At 40.2% G+C, this 16,882-nt stretch overlaps 1 protein-coding gene across 4 annotated transcripts in view; it reads left to right on the top strand.

Annotated features, from left to right (window-relative positions):
* The window catches only part of TIAM2 (TIAM Rac1 associated GEF 2), a 393,945-nt gene that overhangs the window by 323,688 nt on the left and 53,375 nt on the right, over positions 1-16,882 (top strand). For 3 of the 4 annotated variants that reach the window (XM_075862681.1, XM_075862682.1, XM_075862683.1), the window contains one exon: positions 11,969-12,075. In XM_075862681.1, coding sequence (XP_075718796.1) covers positions 11,969-12,075 — 107 coding nt within the window. Of the gene's footprint in view, positions 1-11,968; positions 12,076-14,443; positions 14,586-16,882 lie in introns of those variants that run through there. The other variant, XM_075862685.1, reaches the window with a different exon arrangement.

Here is a 16,882-nt window from a genome sequence, read left to right as displayed (position 1 = left end):
TACTTGGATATCTGGATAAACAGGCTCTATATTTCTCAAGCCAAAGTCAAAGAAAACAGTGAGCCCGCTGTGATACAGTCTCTCAAGAGTCCACATAGAGTTGGAGCCACCCCTGGCTGTTATGTAGCCCTTGTTCACATGTGGCGGACACGGTGCTGATTTTCTGCATGGTTTTGCAGGCAGAAAATCCAAAGTGTATTACTGTGGCAGAAAAGAGGATGAGATTTTAACGAATCTCATTCACACTCTGCAAAAAAATTCTGCACATAGATTGACTTGCGATGCAGATTTTTTTAGTCCACAGCATGTCAATATATGTTGCATATATTCACTGCAGACTTCACTCCTTTCAATAAGGTCCCCTGCACGTGGCTGTAGCCGTTTGCATGGCCCATGCACTGACCGTCACCTGCATTTGCGGGCCGTGCTCCCATTATAATGTATGGCGGCACGGTCCGAAAAAACAAAACATAGGACATGTCCTAGTTTTAACGGATGCTTTCTACGGCCCTGACACCTTCTCAGAAATATACGAATATGGATCAGTATTTTGATACGCAATTACAGTCTGTAATTATGGATCAAAATTACGGTCGTGTGCATGAGGTCTAAGAGGGGTGAAATTCATGGTGTAAGCTGCTAAAAAATTAGCAGCAAAATACGCATGTTAGCCATACATGTCCTGTGTGGATGTAACCTTAGGCCCCATGCACACGACCGTAAAAATTGTCCGCAATTACGGACCCATTCACTTCTATTGTCCACGGACACCTTCCCGTTTATTTACTTTGTATGGGAGCCCAGGCCGAGAAGCGGGGGGATGTCTGCGGCCCTCCGTGCCCGCAATCACGGCCCGTGATTACAGGCACGGCCGTGTGCATGGGGCCTTATGGTGTGGTTTAAAAAAAGAATGAGACACTAGTGTAGTAAACATGCTGTGATTTTAAGTATTTCCAATTATACTGTCATGAAAGATCTTAAGAAAATTAAGCTCCTTCCATTTTCTTTTTCTGCAGCAGCTTCTACTTCTAAACAACTAAAATGTTCAGAATAGATGAAGCATTGCTTCTTATTAAGTCCTCGCTGCATCTCCTATGAGGAATATCAAAAAGTGGACATCAATTTCAAGAACGTTCCACAGACTGCTGAAACTTTCGGCATGTTATTGAATGTTATTAAAATCCACAACGTGTAGAATTTTTATATCCGATGGAAAATGTAATTTACAAATCAAGCTTCTCCCGGGTAGAACTAATGAGATATTTTTTTATGGTGCGATTTTAATGCTGCTACTTTGTCAGTTTCCTACAGAGATGATTTTATGTCCTTTCACATTGTAACGTGTGAATAAGTGGATATCTGGAACGTGTTTAGTATTACATCATTAGGCGGTGGGTGGTGTGGGATGGATGAGGTCAGAAAGAACAAAACAACATTTGTTTTTCAAAGCCTTTAATTAAAATTGTCGGTGCTTCTCAGAGAAGAAGTTTTCCAAGTGTAGTACTTAACCCTTCTCCCATGTTATCAGGCACACGGCAGGCTAGTGGCGGTTCACATACAAATCATTCTAATGTATGTTGCATATGTAGAACATGTAGAAGTGTTGGTACTTGTGTACTTCATGTGTCTGGGTGGCTACATAATGACATTTCGAGTCACGGTAATATCAAAGGATTACCACAACAAATCATAATTTTTTTTATATGTGGCATGCGATCTTGTGACCATCGCAAAAAGTAGAAACTAAATTCAATTTCCAGCTGCATTCTGTAACCAGGATTTAAAAATCTCATTCAGCCAAAAATGCATAAAAAACACTGCATATCCATCCTAGAACCTGCAGCACATTCCGTCCCAAAAAAATGCAAAATATTGTCTTGCAGTTTTTGGGGTGGAATTTCTGCTGCGGAAAGCAGCGCTAGAAAAACAACAACCCTGTTCATACTTACCCCGGCCGTATCCATGGCGGTGTCCCTCTGATGTCCTGGAGCCCGTCCTCCTGGGATGACATTTCATCCCATGTGATCGCTGGAGCCTGTGATTGGCTACAGCATACACATGGGATGAAACGTCATACCTGGAGGCCGGGCTGGATGCAGAAATTTCTGAGTAAGGCCCCATTCACACGACCGTAGATTTAGTCTGCAATTATGGACCGTGATTATGGTCCGTAATTACGGATCCATTTATTTCTATAACCGACGGACACCTTTCCGTATATTTACATAGAAACCTTCTGTAAATAATAGGACGTCCTATTTATTTATTACTTTATAATGTGAGCACGGTTCGCAAATACGGATGACTCTCCGCAGCCTTCCGCTCCCGTAATCACGGACCGTGATTACTGGCACGGTCGTGTTAATGAGTTCCTTAGGCCGGATTCGCACAAGTGTGTTCGGTCCGTGATATATGGACCGTATGTCAGCAGTATTTCCCGGACTAAACACACTTCAGGGAGCCGGGCTCCTAGCCTCATAGTTATCAATGACGCTAGGAGTCCCTGCCTCGCTGCGGGAAAACTGTTCCGTACTGAAAACATGATTACAGTATTCCCGCAGCGAGGCAGTGACTCCTAGTGTCATTGATAACTATGACGCTAGGAGCCCGGCTCCCTGAAGTGTGTTTAGTCCGGGAAATACTGCTGACATACGGTACATATATGGACACGCTTGTGTGAATCCAGCTTTAGTACAAGATTTTTTTTTCTGAGTTGTGATTTTTGTGGCAGAATCGCAGCTTTTCCATCGCAAAAAATTGCAACATCTTTTTGTTGCGGGTTTTACCTCCCCATTGAATTCAATGTGAAAAAAACGCAATAGAAAAACAGCGATTCAGCAGCAAAAATTCACATGCTACAGATTGAAAAAACGCACCGCAGGTCAATTTATGAATGTTTTTCCAGTGTTTTTTTTACACAGTGTGTGGATCAGATATCATCCACTCTGCTGCTGCTGTATTATGCTGCAGATTTTTCGTAATAAAATACGTCGCGGAAAATCCACGGTATTTACGCTACGTGTGAAGCCTGCCTAAGGCAGGATTCACACGAGCACATTACGTCCGTAATGGACGGAACGTATTTCGGCCGCTAATCCCAGACCGAACACACAGCAGCCACACTGTCCCGTACTGAAAACATGATTACGGTACGGGACAGTTGTCCTGCAGCGAGGCAGGGACTCCTAGCGTCGTACATAACTATGATGCTAGGAGCCCGCCTCCCTGCAGTGTGTTCGGTCCGGGATTAGCGGCCGAAATACGTTCCGTCCATTACGGACGTAATGTGCTCGTGTGAATCCAGCCTTAGGGTGGATCCACACTATTTTTTGCCACTTGCCCAAAAAACGCACTGCAAAAATGAACACCTTTTTACCACGATTTGCTGCGGTTTCCACGATAAATGCGAAACCATGGCAAATCGCAGTAAAAGCTTATGCCTTTATGCATTGCAGTTTTCAGCCGTGCGGCAAAACCGCACCGTGTGAATACACCCTTAGGGTATATTCAAACGTTGCAGTTTAGGTGTGGTTAAACTGTATCGAAAAGCCACATCCAAATACTGCATGCATTTTTACAGCGATTTGGTGGGTTTTATAAAGCAGTTGAGAATAGGAGACCTATGAAGCTACATGCACACAGTGCGAATTTACGCATCAAAACCGCAGGAAAACACAGCAAATTCATAGGTAAAAAACCTACGTTTTGATGCGTATATAGGTGCATTTTTATACTGCGGCTTTTGGGGCGTTTTTCCTTAGAACTAGGCAGAAACGCCAAATAAATTGACATGCTGCGGATTTCAAAATACACAACACAGGTCAATTTACGTGATCAACAAAAACGCAGCGTCTACATGAGATTTCCTGAAATCTCATTTACTTTGCTGGTACTGTATTATGCTGTGGATTTTCTGCACGTAATACGCATCGTGTGCATTGAGCCGAAGGCCTTTCTTACCGACCAAAATGCAACCACATTGAAATAATGCACCAAATCGCAGTAAATAAGTGTGCGGTTTTCGATTGCTGTTCTAATCGCATTTCAGCCGCAACATGTGAATGGACCCTATAAGTAAAAAAAAGTTTACCTGATGTCAGCGGATCCCTAGTCCCCAATGTTTTCAGATTGAATATGTCTGGTAAAAGGCTCAGGTGGAGTTCTGAAAAGTGGAAAAGAGAACATTAGATGTTTAGTGTGTGGAGCAAGGATCTGGATGGAAACGTGAATATATCACTGTTTATACTTTCAGCAAGCACTTTATAGGGATAAGGCAGAGAAGTCAATAGATTTGTTTATTGGCTATGAATTTATTTTACTTTGAAGACTTTTAAAAACACAGGTGATCGGCGCTGCAATGTAGATAACAGTAACGTTTTTCTTTTTCAAAAACGAGCATTTTTGGCCAAGTTATGAGCATTTTTATATTTATGCAAATGAGCCTTTCTTATGGACAACTGGGCGTTTTTAATCTTATTTCCAACTGGGCGTGTATTGTGTTCGTTACATCTGGGTGTGTTTACTTCTTTTACTAGCTGGGCGTTGTGAATGGAAGTGTATGATGCGGACGAATCAGCATCATCCACTTCTCTTCGTTACCACCCAGCAGTTCAGACACACAGCGTGTCCTCGCTCGTCCGACGCGATGAAGTTCCTGTGGGAGGAAGTGAGTGAGGTCACAGCGTGATCTCGCGAGGACACGCTGTGTGTCTGTGAACTGCCAGAAGCTGGGTGGTAACAAAGAGAAGTGGATGATGCCGATTCGTCAGCATCATACACTTCCATTCACAACGCCCAGCTAGTAAAACAAGTAAACACACCCAGATGTAACGAACACAATACACGCCCAGTTGGAAATAAGATTAACCCCTTCCCGCACCTGGACGTAACTGTACGTCCAGGTGAGCAGTAACTTCGCACACCTGGGCGTACAGTTACGTCCGCGCATTAACAGTTAACCGCCGCGTGGCGTTACACCGCAGCGGCGGTTAACTGTGCAGGGTGTCAGCCCTGCTCTCCCCGTTGCCGATCAGCGGCCTGTCGCCGCTGAAATCGGCAATTAACCCCTTCGATGCGGTGGTCGATTGCGATCACCACATCGAAGAGGTTTACAGCGGATTGGCAGCCCCCCACATGTATTTGCGGGGGCTGGCGATCCTCATCATGGCAACCAGAGGCCAGACAATGACCTCCGGGTTGCCATGTACGGAAGCCTCGGAGGATCAGCCTCCGGCCGGTCCTCCGATGCTTTCTGTCAGTGTGACTGTCACGTCACAATGACAGTTAGAACACATTATACTACGTGTGTAGTGTAATGTGTTCCAGCAGCGATCAGAGCTGCAAGTCTAAGTGTCCCCTAGTGGGACAAGTAAAAAAAGTAAAAAAATAAATAAAAATGTTTTTAAAAAGTGTAAAAATAAAAGTTATAAGTGACAAACAAAGAATGCTTTTTTCCCTATAATAAGTATTGTATTATAGGAAAAAAATTAACACGTTAAAAAAAGTACACATATTTGGTATCACCGCGTTCGTAACGACCCCAACTATAAAACTAATATTATTTTTCCCGCACGGTGAACACCGCAAAAAAAATAAACAAAAACAGTGCCCGAATCACAATTTTTGGGTTACCAACCCTCCCAAAATATACAATAAAAAGTGATCAAAAAGTCGCACGTACGCCAAAATGGTACCAATACAAACTACATCCCGTCCCGCAAAAAACAAGCCCTTACACAGCTTTGACTGAAAAATAAAAACGTTATGGCTCTCAGAATAGGGTGACACAAAAATGTATTTATTTTATAAATAAGTGATTTTATTGCACAAACGCTGCAAAACATAACAAAATTATATACATCTGGTATCGCTGTAATCGTATCGACCCGCAGAATAAAGTAAAATGGTCATTTATAGCCCAGGGTGAAGGCCATAAAAAAACGAATAAAAAAACATTGTCAGAATTGATGGTTTTTGGTCACCTTGCTTGCCAAAAAACGGAATAAAACGTGATCAAAAAAATTTCTGGTACCCCAAAATAGTACCAATGAAAACCTACAGACTGTCCCGCAAAGAATAAACCCTCACACAGCTCCGGTGGTGAAAAAATAAAAAAGTTCTGGCTCCCAGAATATGGCAATGCAAAATGTGCAGTGTTCCAAAAGCGGATAAGATTGGGCGCCATTTACCAGTGCGACACCGGCCACATATCTGCGGATTATTATTTATTTACTGCATTATTATACCCTCTTATTATACTCTGATGTACCCCGCACAGATAACATATACCCTGCTGTACTCCGCACAGATAACATATGCCCCCACATTATAAACTGAAACACCAGTAAAACCCCAAACAGAACAATTACCAAGCTACATCTGCGCCCCAAAAGCCAAATGCCTAAACACCAGTTTACGTCCACAGATATGGCATCGCCATACCCGGGAGAACCCGGTTAATATTTTATGAGGTATTTGTCTTCAGTGGCACAAACTGGGCATAACATGTAGTGCACTAAAATGGCATCTGAGTGGAAAATTTTAATTTTCACTCCGCACCATGCGCTGCGCATTAACCCCTTTGCGCACCACAACATAGCATGTCTTAGTGTGGGGGGTGATGTATGGAGCGTCTCACGTGAAAAATAAAGAATTTAAAAACGGCAAAATCGCTGTTTTTTTGGTCACCTTGGCTCTAGCTAAAAATGTAATAAAAAGTGCTCAAAAAGTTGTATGTACCAAAAAATGGTACCAATAAAAACGACCGCTCGTCCCTCAATAAATAAGCCCTCATACCACTCTATTGACTGAAAAGTAAAAAAGTTGTGGCTCTTGGAACGCGGGGAGGAAAAAACGAAAAAGCAAAAAAAATAAAAAAAAATGGATCAGTCCAGAAAGGGTTAATTACTTTCTAAAAAAAAACATTTATGCCCACACGTGGGGTCCAGCCGTACTCGGGAGAAATTGCTTTACAAATGTTGGGCAGCTTTTACCCCCTTTATCCTTTGTAAAGTTGAAAAAAAATGCAACATTTTAGTTGAAGAAATGTTGATATTCATTTTCATGGCCCAATTCTAATAAATCCTGCAAAAGACTTGTGGGGTTTAAATGCCCACTATACCCCTAGATAGATTCTTTAAGTGGTGTAATTTCCACTTTTGGGGGGTTTCCACTGTTTTGGCCTCTCAGGGGCTTTGCAAATGCGACATGGCACCCAAAAACCATTTCAGCTAAATTTGAGCTCCAAAAGCCAAATAGCGCTCCTTGCCTTCTAAGCCCCGCTGTGGGTCCAAACAGCAGTTTATTACCACATATGGCGTATTTATGTAATCGGGAGAAATGGTTTTACAAATGTTGGGGTGCTTTTTCGCCTTTATTCCTTGTAAAAATTAAAAATGGGTACCTTTTTTCAGAATAATTCCAATGAATTCAGCAAAACAACCGTGGGGTCAAAATGCTAACTTTACCCCTAGAAAAATTCCTTGATGAGTGTAGTTTCCAAAATGGGGTCACTTTCTGGGGGATTCCACTATTTTATTCCCTCCAGTGCAATTCAAACGCGACATGGCACTGAAAACTATTCCAGCAAAATCAGAATTTCAAAATCCAAATGGTGCTCCTTCCCTTCTGAGTCCTGCTGCGGGTCCAAACAGCAGTTTATTACCACATATGGGGTATTGCTATAATCGGAAGAAATTGCTTTACATATGTTGGGGTGTTTTTTCTCTTTTATTCCTTGAAAAAATTACAAATTTCTACGTTTTTTCAGAAAAAAGTAGATTTTCACCTTCACAAACTAATTCAAATAAATTTAGCAAAAAAACTGTGGGTTCAAAATGCTAATTATACCCCTAGATAAATTCCCTGAGGGGTGTAGTTTCCAAAATGAGGTCACTTTTGGGGGTCTTTGTTTTGGCCCCACAAGACCTCTTCAAACCTGACATGGTACCTAAAATATATGCTAAAAAAAAGGAGGCCCCAAAATCCACTAGGTGCTCCTTTGCTTCTGAGGCCGGTGTTTCAGTCCATGACCGCACTAGGGCCACATGTGGGGTATTTCTAAAAACTGCAGAATCTGGGCAATAAATAATAAGTTACATTTCTCGGGTAAAACCTCCTGTGGTGCAGAAAAAAATGTATTACAAATGAGTTTTGTAAAAAAAAAATGAAATTTGTAACTTTCACCTCTACATTGCTTTAATTCCTGTGAAACGCCTAAAGGGTTAATACACTTTCTGAATGCTGTTTTGAATACTTTGAGGGGTGCAGTTTTCAAAATGGGGTGATTTATGGGGACTTTCTAATATATAAGGCCCTCAAAGCCACTTCAGAACTGAATTGGTCCTTGTAAAAATCGCCCTTTGAAATTTTCTTGAAGATATGAGAAATCGCTGCTAAAGTTCTAAGTCTTGTAACGTCCTAGAAAAATAAAAGAATGTTCAAAAAACGATGCAAACATAAAGTAGACATATGGGTGATGTTAACTAGTAACTATTTTGTGTGGTATTACTATCTGTTTTACAAGCAGATACATTTAAAATTGAGAAAAATGCTAATTTTTGCAAATTTTCTCCAAATCTTGGTGTTTTTTACAAATAAATATTGAATTTATCAACCAAATTTTTTCACTAACATAAAGTACAATATGTCACGAGAAAACAATCTCAGAATCGCTTGGATAGGTATAAGCATTCCGGAGTTATTACCACATAAAGTGACACGTCAGATTTGAAAAATCGGCTTCGTCCTGAAGGCCAAAACAGGCTCAGTCCTGAAGGGGTTAAAAACACCCAGTTGTCCATAAGAAAGGCTCATTTGCATAAATATAAAAATGCTCATAACTTGGCCAAAAATGCTCGTTTTTGAAAAAGAAAAACGTTACTGTTATCTACATTGCAGCGCCGATCACATGCAATAGGAGATAGGGATTTGAAAATCTGGTGACAGAGCCTCTTTAAGATCATTTTTTTTTATACTACTTCCGTTTATTTACTCTAGATTAGGGGTTTATGTTTGCGCAACGTGTGGTAACGCTGCTATTTGGTTCCTGGAATCACGCAGTTTTAGTGGCAAATATTTTAGCCACACACTGGAGTGTATCCAAAAATCCAAAAATAAGGAAAAGTATAAACGAACGACTGATATTTTTCGTCCTTTTTTAAAAAAAATTTTTATTTTTTTTTGTCCATTGCTTTGTATGGTTAAAAAAAAAAACGCATCAAAACGACAACTGAAATTGGTGAAATGCAGTTTTCCTTCATAAATTAACCAGTGATGTACTGGCTGATGGCAGAGTTCAGGCATACCCTGCAATGAAAACCCGGCACCCTGCATAGTCCGTACAGGAATTGTTTCAAGTTCCAGTGTGATCTAGCCCTTACCTGTAAGAGTCTCTTTATTTTCGTGCAGCTCCGTAGACCAGAATATTTATGTCTGGTTGATCGAACAATAAATTAGATTGTTCTCGTGGTAATCCACTTGTCATTATTCCGGATATTCTGAATTGGAGTGAGCAGCGCTGACTGCGCAGTAATTATAGGGTTGGAATGTGTTAAATGACTGAACAGTAACAGGTTTTTGCATTTTCCTACTCTTGTGGATGAATGCCTTGCCTGGTGGGTGATAGTGACATATTCCTACTCATTCTGTTTTTTGTTGCCTCTTATGACTCAGGCACTGTATTGTATCAAATGATCATAACACACAGGATATTTTTTTAGAATGATTGGAACGTCAGGGGAGCATGGATTGTATATGTGCACATGATGTGGTTATGGACTTCAATGGGTACAACGCAGTGGAAAAACTGTGCAGATAATAATTGCATTCCTATACTTACCTGGCAGGGGAGATACCATGATCAATAATTGCATTCCTATGGAGTTATGTCCTCTCTGTAGTCACCTAGAGCAACATCAACACTAGGGGGATTATTAAGATTACGCAAGGCGCATGTAAACTGTTTGACCGTGACAAATCAATTGCATCACAATATATATTTTCAACTGCGCTTTTCCTAATGGTACCCGTTCGTTACGTGTGGATTTTGCTGCGGATTCAGTGTAGATTTCATACTTTCTACAATGAAAAGGGTAAAATCCACAGTGATCATCCAAGACAGAATGAGCAGAATTTGAAAATCCCTAAGGTTATGTTCACACGCAAACGTAAAATACGTCTGAAATTACGGAGCTGTTTTCAGGCGAAAACAGCTCCTGAATTTCAGAAGTTTTTGCAAGTGCAAGCGTTTTTCGCAGCGTCCATTACAGATGTAATTGGAGCTGTTTTTCAATGGAGTCAATGATAAACTGCTCCAATTACGTCCCGAGAAGTGACATGCACTTCTTTGAGGTGGCCGTCTTTTTACAGCCTGTCTGCACAGAACACCGTAAGACCAATTGAATTCAATGGGCAGATGTTTGGAGCCATTTTTTCGGCCGTAATTCCAGGCGAAAAATGCCTGAATTACGTCCGTAAATAGGGCGTGTGAACATAACCTTACATGCTCTGATTTCCATGTGGGAAATGATCTGCAGCAGGTGAATAATATTTGTTTTGATTTTATCCACATGGCTGGAACTGTAATTCACTGTGGATTTACCGCACAAAAAACCTGCAGCGTTTCTCTCCTGTGTGGACCCGGTCTAAATGTTTATAAAAAAGGATAGAAATACTCTGCACATAGGAATTTAATTCAACTTTAGCTCCAGTAAAATCTGACAAAAAAAAAAGACATGTAAATAAGGCCGGGTTCCCACGGGTCGGATACGCTGCGTAGTTTTATGCAGCGTATCCTACCCGTGGGTACCCGGCCTTATTTACACGTGTTTTTTTGTCCAATTTTACTTGAGCTAGAGTTTAATTAAATTCCTAACGTGTCAAAAAACGGCCAAAAATGCCTCCCATTGATTTCAATGGGAGGCAGAGGCGTTTTTTCCCGCAAACGGAAAAAAGTGTCGCGGGAAAAAGAAGCGACATTCCCTATCTTCTGGCATTTTCATCTCTGATCATGGAAGGCAGAGAAAGCATATTTCGGATTTTTTTTTGCCCGCATCGCTCAATGGCCGCAGACGAAAAATGCGGCAAACGGCGTGCAGGCAGATGAAAATCTGCCCCAAAATTCCCGACGGAATTGTGAGATAGAATTTTCTGCCTGCAAAAACTCTTTGTGAACATAGCCTTTGGCTGGGTTCACACAGAGTTTTTTGCAGGAGGAAAATCTGCCCCAAAATTCAGTTTGGAATTTTGAGGCAGATTTTCCTCTGCCTGCACGCCGATTTTCGCAGCATTGAGCACCGCAGTCATAAAACGCTGCGAAATACGCTTACTCTGCATCCCATTGATGTCAATGGGAGGTCAGAGGCGTAAACGCTCAAAGATAGGGATGCAATGGGAGGCATTTTTGACGGTTTTTTGGTGCGTTTTGCGGCTTGGATTCCTCGTCAAAGAACTCTGTGTGAACTCCCCCTTAGGCTGGGTTCACACGACCTATTTTCAGACGTAAACGAGGCGTATTATGCCTCGTTTTACGTCTGAAAATAGGGCTACAATACGTCGGCAAACATCTGCCCATTCATTTGAATGGGTTTGCCGACGTACTGTGCAGACGACCTGTTATTTACGCGTCGTCGTTTGACAGCTGTCAAACGACGACGCGTAAAAATAGAGCCTCGTCAAAAGAAGTGCAGGACACTTCTTTGGACGTTTTTGGAGCTGTTTTCTCATAGACTCCAATGAAAACAGCTCCAAAAACGCCGCGAAAAATGCGAGTTGGTCAAAAAACGTCTGAAAAGCAGGGTCTGTTTTCCCTTGAAAACAGCTCTGGATTTTCAGACGTTTTTGGTCACTACGTGTGCACATACCCTTATAGTGAAAATCCTACTATTTTACTTGCATTAATGATGACCTGGTTTATCTTCGTTGTATTATTTTCCCATATTTCTGAGGTAACATTTCTTTGATATTTTAGATTTAATCAATGTACCAGATGTCACCATTGGTACTCTGAAACGGAGCAGCACAGATGATGCTTTAGATCAGGTGCAGTGCAGACCAAGGATTGATCAAACCTATAAGGTAAGGAGTTTGTTATTCAAAAAGAAAATGAAATCTTAGGACTGACTCTTTTCTACCTATTTCCTCCATTTGAAAGTAGGTTTGTGTCTTTAGTGACATGTAGCCTTTTTGTATGTTCCACAGCATATTGGCATTTGAGGTGGCATACATACTTTAACCACATGCCTCGGAATAAGAGAAACCATGTAGAAGGTTTAGTTCACTTGTGGGACTGTCTCAAGATACCGTAGTTGATCATGTATTTATAGCTATGAAATTCACACAGCATGATATCTACAGTGAGGCAATATAGATTGCGTAGTTATGTGAACATTAGAAGAAAAATAAAAGATGTATAGATATTTTCACTGCGGCACCGCTCCTCTTCCAAGTAATGACTGAGGGGGTTCAAAAATGACAGCCCTTCCCCCTCACAGTTGCAGTCTGTTCTACTCGTTGCTTTGTCAAATCAGGACCATAACAAAAGCATAATGCAGTCATATATATTGCATTTTATTCATAATTCTATAATAGTATTGAACTTTTAGCTGAAAGTGTGTGTATATATATATATATATATATATATATATGGTTTTGTTTTTTTTAACACGATCTATTGGGGGAAACCTCTCTAACTGAAATCAATGAATGTCCTGTACTCTTAGGGTATGTTCACACTGCTTATTTTCAGCATTTTTTCGGGCCGTTTTGGATGCCAAACATCTTGGCTTTTTGCTCCCACGGGGCGTTGTTTTACGCGGCTGTTTGTAAAAACCGTGCATAAAAAAACGCCCCGTAAAGAAGAAGTTCATGTCACTTCTTGAGCCGTTTTAGGAGCAGTTTTTCATTGTCTCAATAGAAAAACAGCTCCAGAAACGGCCGTAAAAAAACGCTTGATGCATAAAAAACGGCTGAAAATCAGAAGCTGTTTTCCCTCAAACAGCTCCGTATTTTACAGCTGTTTTGCGTGTGAACATACCCTTACTGATTTTAAAGGGGTTGTGCTATGTTAGATCCCCAGGAGTGCTTTTTTTCGTAGCTCTCTGCACTGGTTGATACAGTGGGGACCCCAATTGTAGACCCCAGACTGTCATGCTGCACTGAAAAAAAAGCGCTTACAATGCGACTTCCATCAGAAAGCAGCTGAGAGCAGGAAGGTCTCATCTTCCACTTATTTTGTCATGTTTTTTAAGAGTAATGTCCAGTACAAAGCAACCAATCAGGTAGCTGCTTTCAGCAGGCCATAAAAAAATTAAAGCTGGAGTAGCGTTGCTATAGGCAGTTTTGTTCTTCCCACGATCGACTACCCTTAAGACAATGAGTAATTCAGAGACTGAAAAGTCCTATTATGGGCAAGAGATGTTTGGGTCTTTCAGTGATTTTTTTTTTAAATAAAGCGGACTACATTCTATATATAAATGTTTGGGTGGAAATGTACTTTGAGTACTCTGCTCAGCAGGCTGCGTTCCCATTTACAGCATTTTTACATCCTGTAGCATGGCTTTATACATGATCCGTATTTCAGACAGTCATTTTGAACTTAGGACCCAGACCAGTTTTACCAAACCTGTAGCATGCCATCTGTTGCAAAACTACACCTCCCAGCATGCCTAGACGGCACCAGGTTGGACGTTGTAGTATAACCAGCTGAAGTGCCACAGGTTAGAGTCCACTGAACCACACGGTGAAAACTAATATCCAGCAGGAGCTAGATAGTATCGTGTCCATTGATCGAATAGAAATGGTATAAAAAAGGTAGGCACTGTTTCTGAATAATGGCCATATGTTGTAATAACCGGTATGTCATGAGAATGACGGGTTGTAGTGATGTCACTGTCCTACATCCAGAATTGTAGATGGAATGAACAGCTGCTGTATCTCAGCCTTCGAAAGCTCTGCAATTTAAGAAAAAAACCTCAGTGAATAACAGGGAGCTTTTTGCTGGAGGTGCCCATTACTGTCAATGTTCTCTTCCGAAGTCATTTATTTGTTTTAACCAAGTGTGTTGCTAGCACAATCCAGGGCTAAAACTCTAGTGACAGCGAGACGTTGCTGCCTGTGTGACGTCTATTCCGTTTTTAACTCTCTAATACTAATGAACACTATTGCTCCGACTTTCCCTCTGCAAGAAAAAAGGAACATTTTGTTTCATGCTGTTCTGGAGCTGCACATGTCACTGTTAATCAAAAGCTTTCAATGTTACGTTACATTGAATTATGCTTGGCAATTATGCAATGTACATTTCTCCAGTAAATATTAGCTGACTGCCAGCAATCGAACCATTTGTATTGTAACGATAGTGTTCCACAGGCAAATCTATGATAAAAGGGATGGGGGGGGGGGGGAGAATCGCAAGTCTCTGTCAGGAGCTCTTTCATGAACGAGAGGTTGGTGGCGCTAGGCGAAACAGCCAGTTGGGATGATTTCAGAGCACTGCGAGAGCATTACTCATTTCCGCACAGGCAACAGCTGTATACCTGATCACTTATTTTGTGTCCATGGAATCCGATTTAATTTGCCTCATATATCAAGTAAGTGAATTAGCCAAATGTTCTACGTAACATTTTCATGTTTAGTTGATTTTATTTTGTGCATAAGGTGTACTACATGATCTCTCATCCGTGTTAGTGTGTATGTATATATTTATTTTATATGTAGATCCTGTATATATGTATTAGTTTAACTATATCCATGCCTTGTTAATGACTGTTTAATTTGAATTAATCTTTCAGTGATCTCACGTTGTTATAAGCAAACTATTCTGTTAATCTACTTTATACATTGCTATATATATATATATATATATATATAAACTCTGAAAATTGCTGTTTGCATTGCTGTACTGGACTGTCGTTTTGTTTACGAAGATTATTTTATTGCATTTTCTTTATTGATGACGATTGCAATGAAAGCTGTAACCCTTTGCTGTGAAATAAAGGCTTATGTATAGTATAATGCAGTTAATCAGTTCTGAGATAAATGTATGTCGGGCTTAAACAGTAAATGAGAATTTAGTATCACGTGAAGAGTTAACACTGAGTTGCTAGGGGCAACCATCACTTTCAGATTATTATAGATTAATTTGAAGTAAAGTAGGCGGTCCGAGTCAATGCTTTTAGCATTGTGATCTAAATTACGCAGCTTTAATAAGCGGTAAAGCTCGAGTGCCGCATTTATTTTACTATATAACAATGGAACGGTATGTTGTACATATGTGCATTGCAGGCTTTTTTTTCACTCTGCTCATGGGTCTACTCATTTAGTAATGAAATTATATGAATAATTAGTAAGTGATATTGACTAATTGTCCATACAGTACCTTTAATATGTAAGTAATAAATCCTGTCCGGATATCATTCTTTTATTGGCCACAAAGACAAATATGCAAAGAAGAAACAAATGAAACACAGTTTTTTAAAGCCTAAGTTAGTCAAATTTAAATTTCTTGCATTTTCTTTAGCTGTAATATGTGTGCATCGGACCATTTATACTTGACTATACACAACGAACTTGGGGTGCTAAACTGTATTGTTGTTTTTTTTTTGTGTGTTTTGGAGACTTGCCTAACATATACTGGGAATCATTTTCCCATTGTTCTCTGTTGGTTTGTGGCAGTTGACTCTAATTGGCTGCTTCTCTTGCTGTCTGCTAGGTTAGTCCTCTGTTTCTGCAACTTGACAGGTTTGAACAACTGGTTCTTGACATACGCGACAAGTGTGTAGAACCCTGCTTAATAATAACAAATATGGATCTGTCCTCATTTGTGGGAAAAAAATGCTCCAAAAGATATGGATAAGTAATGTTTCTGATTATGTGCTTAATGCCACATCATTTTTATATATTCTATATTTTATCCCCATCCACATCCATTCTGAGGGAGTACTAATACCGTATAGCCTTGGCCTACAGATAATTAAAGTCTTCTGCTACTGGTCATACCTATCTCTACTTTACTTGAGAAACTGCCAAATACAATTTTTATAATCAACCTACAAATTATTTTGACTTTGTCACATATGCATATAACCAACCACATGCCTTCATTTCTGACACACAAATATCCACTCTCTTCACACTTCTTCCAGGCATATGCGTTCATAATGTATTAACCCCTTAGTGACCAGCCCATTTTAGGCCTTAATGACCAAGCTATTTTATTCGTTTTTCTATAGTCGCATTCAAAGAGCTATAACGTTTTTATTTTTTCGTCTACATAGCTGTATGAGGACTTGTTTTTTGCGGGATTAGTTGTACTTTTTAATGGCACCATTTTTGGGTACATATAATTTTTATATTAACTTTTATTAACCTTTTTGGGGGGGGATTATAAAAAAAACCTGAAATTCCGCCATTGTTCTATGCGTTTTTAAATTGACGCCGTTCACTGTGCGACGTAATTAACATGTGACCTTTATTCTATGGGTCAGTACGATTACGGCGATACCACATATGTGGAGGTTTTTTTATGTTTTACGACTTTTGCACAATAAAAACACTTTTGAACTAAAATTATTTGTTTTTGCATCGTCGCTTTCCAAGAGCCGTAATTTTTTTATTTTTCCATCAATGTAGTGATTTTTTTGGGCTTGTTTTCTGCGGGACAAGACGTAGTTTTGAATGGTACTGTTTTGGGGTACATGGGACTTATTGATTCATTTTTATTATGACTTTTTTGGGGGGCAATGGAAAAAAATTGCAATTTCGCCATAGTTTTTGGCGTTTTTTTTTACGGTGTTCACTTTGCGGTTTAAATTACATATTAACTTTATTAATGGAGTCATTACGGTCGCGGCGATACCACATGTGTACTTTTTTTTTTTTTTTACAC

This window comes from Rhinoderma darwinii, chromosome 4 (genome assembly GCF_050947455.1).
Source record: "Rhinoderma darwinii isolate aRhiDar2 chromosome 4, aRhiDar2.hap1, whole genome shotgun sequence".
Lineage (NCBI taxonomy): Eukaryota > Metazoa > Chordata > Amphibia > Anura > Rhinodermatidae > Rhinoderma > Rhinoderma darwinii.
Note: the sequence above shows the minus strand (reverse complement) of the source record. Positions and strands in the feature narration are given on the sequence as shown.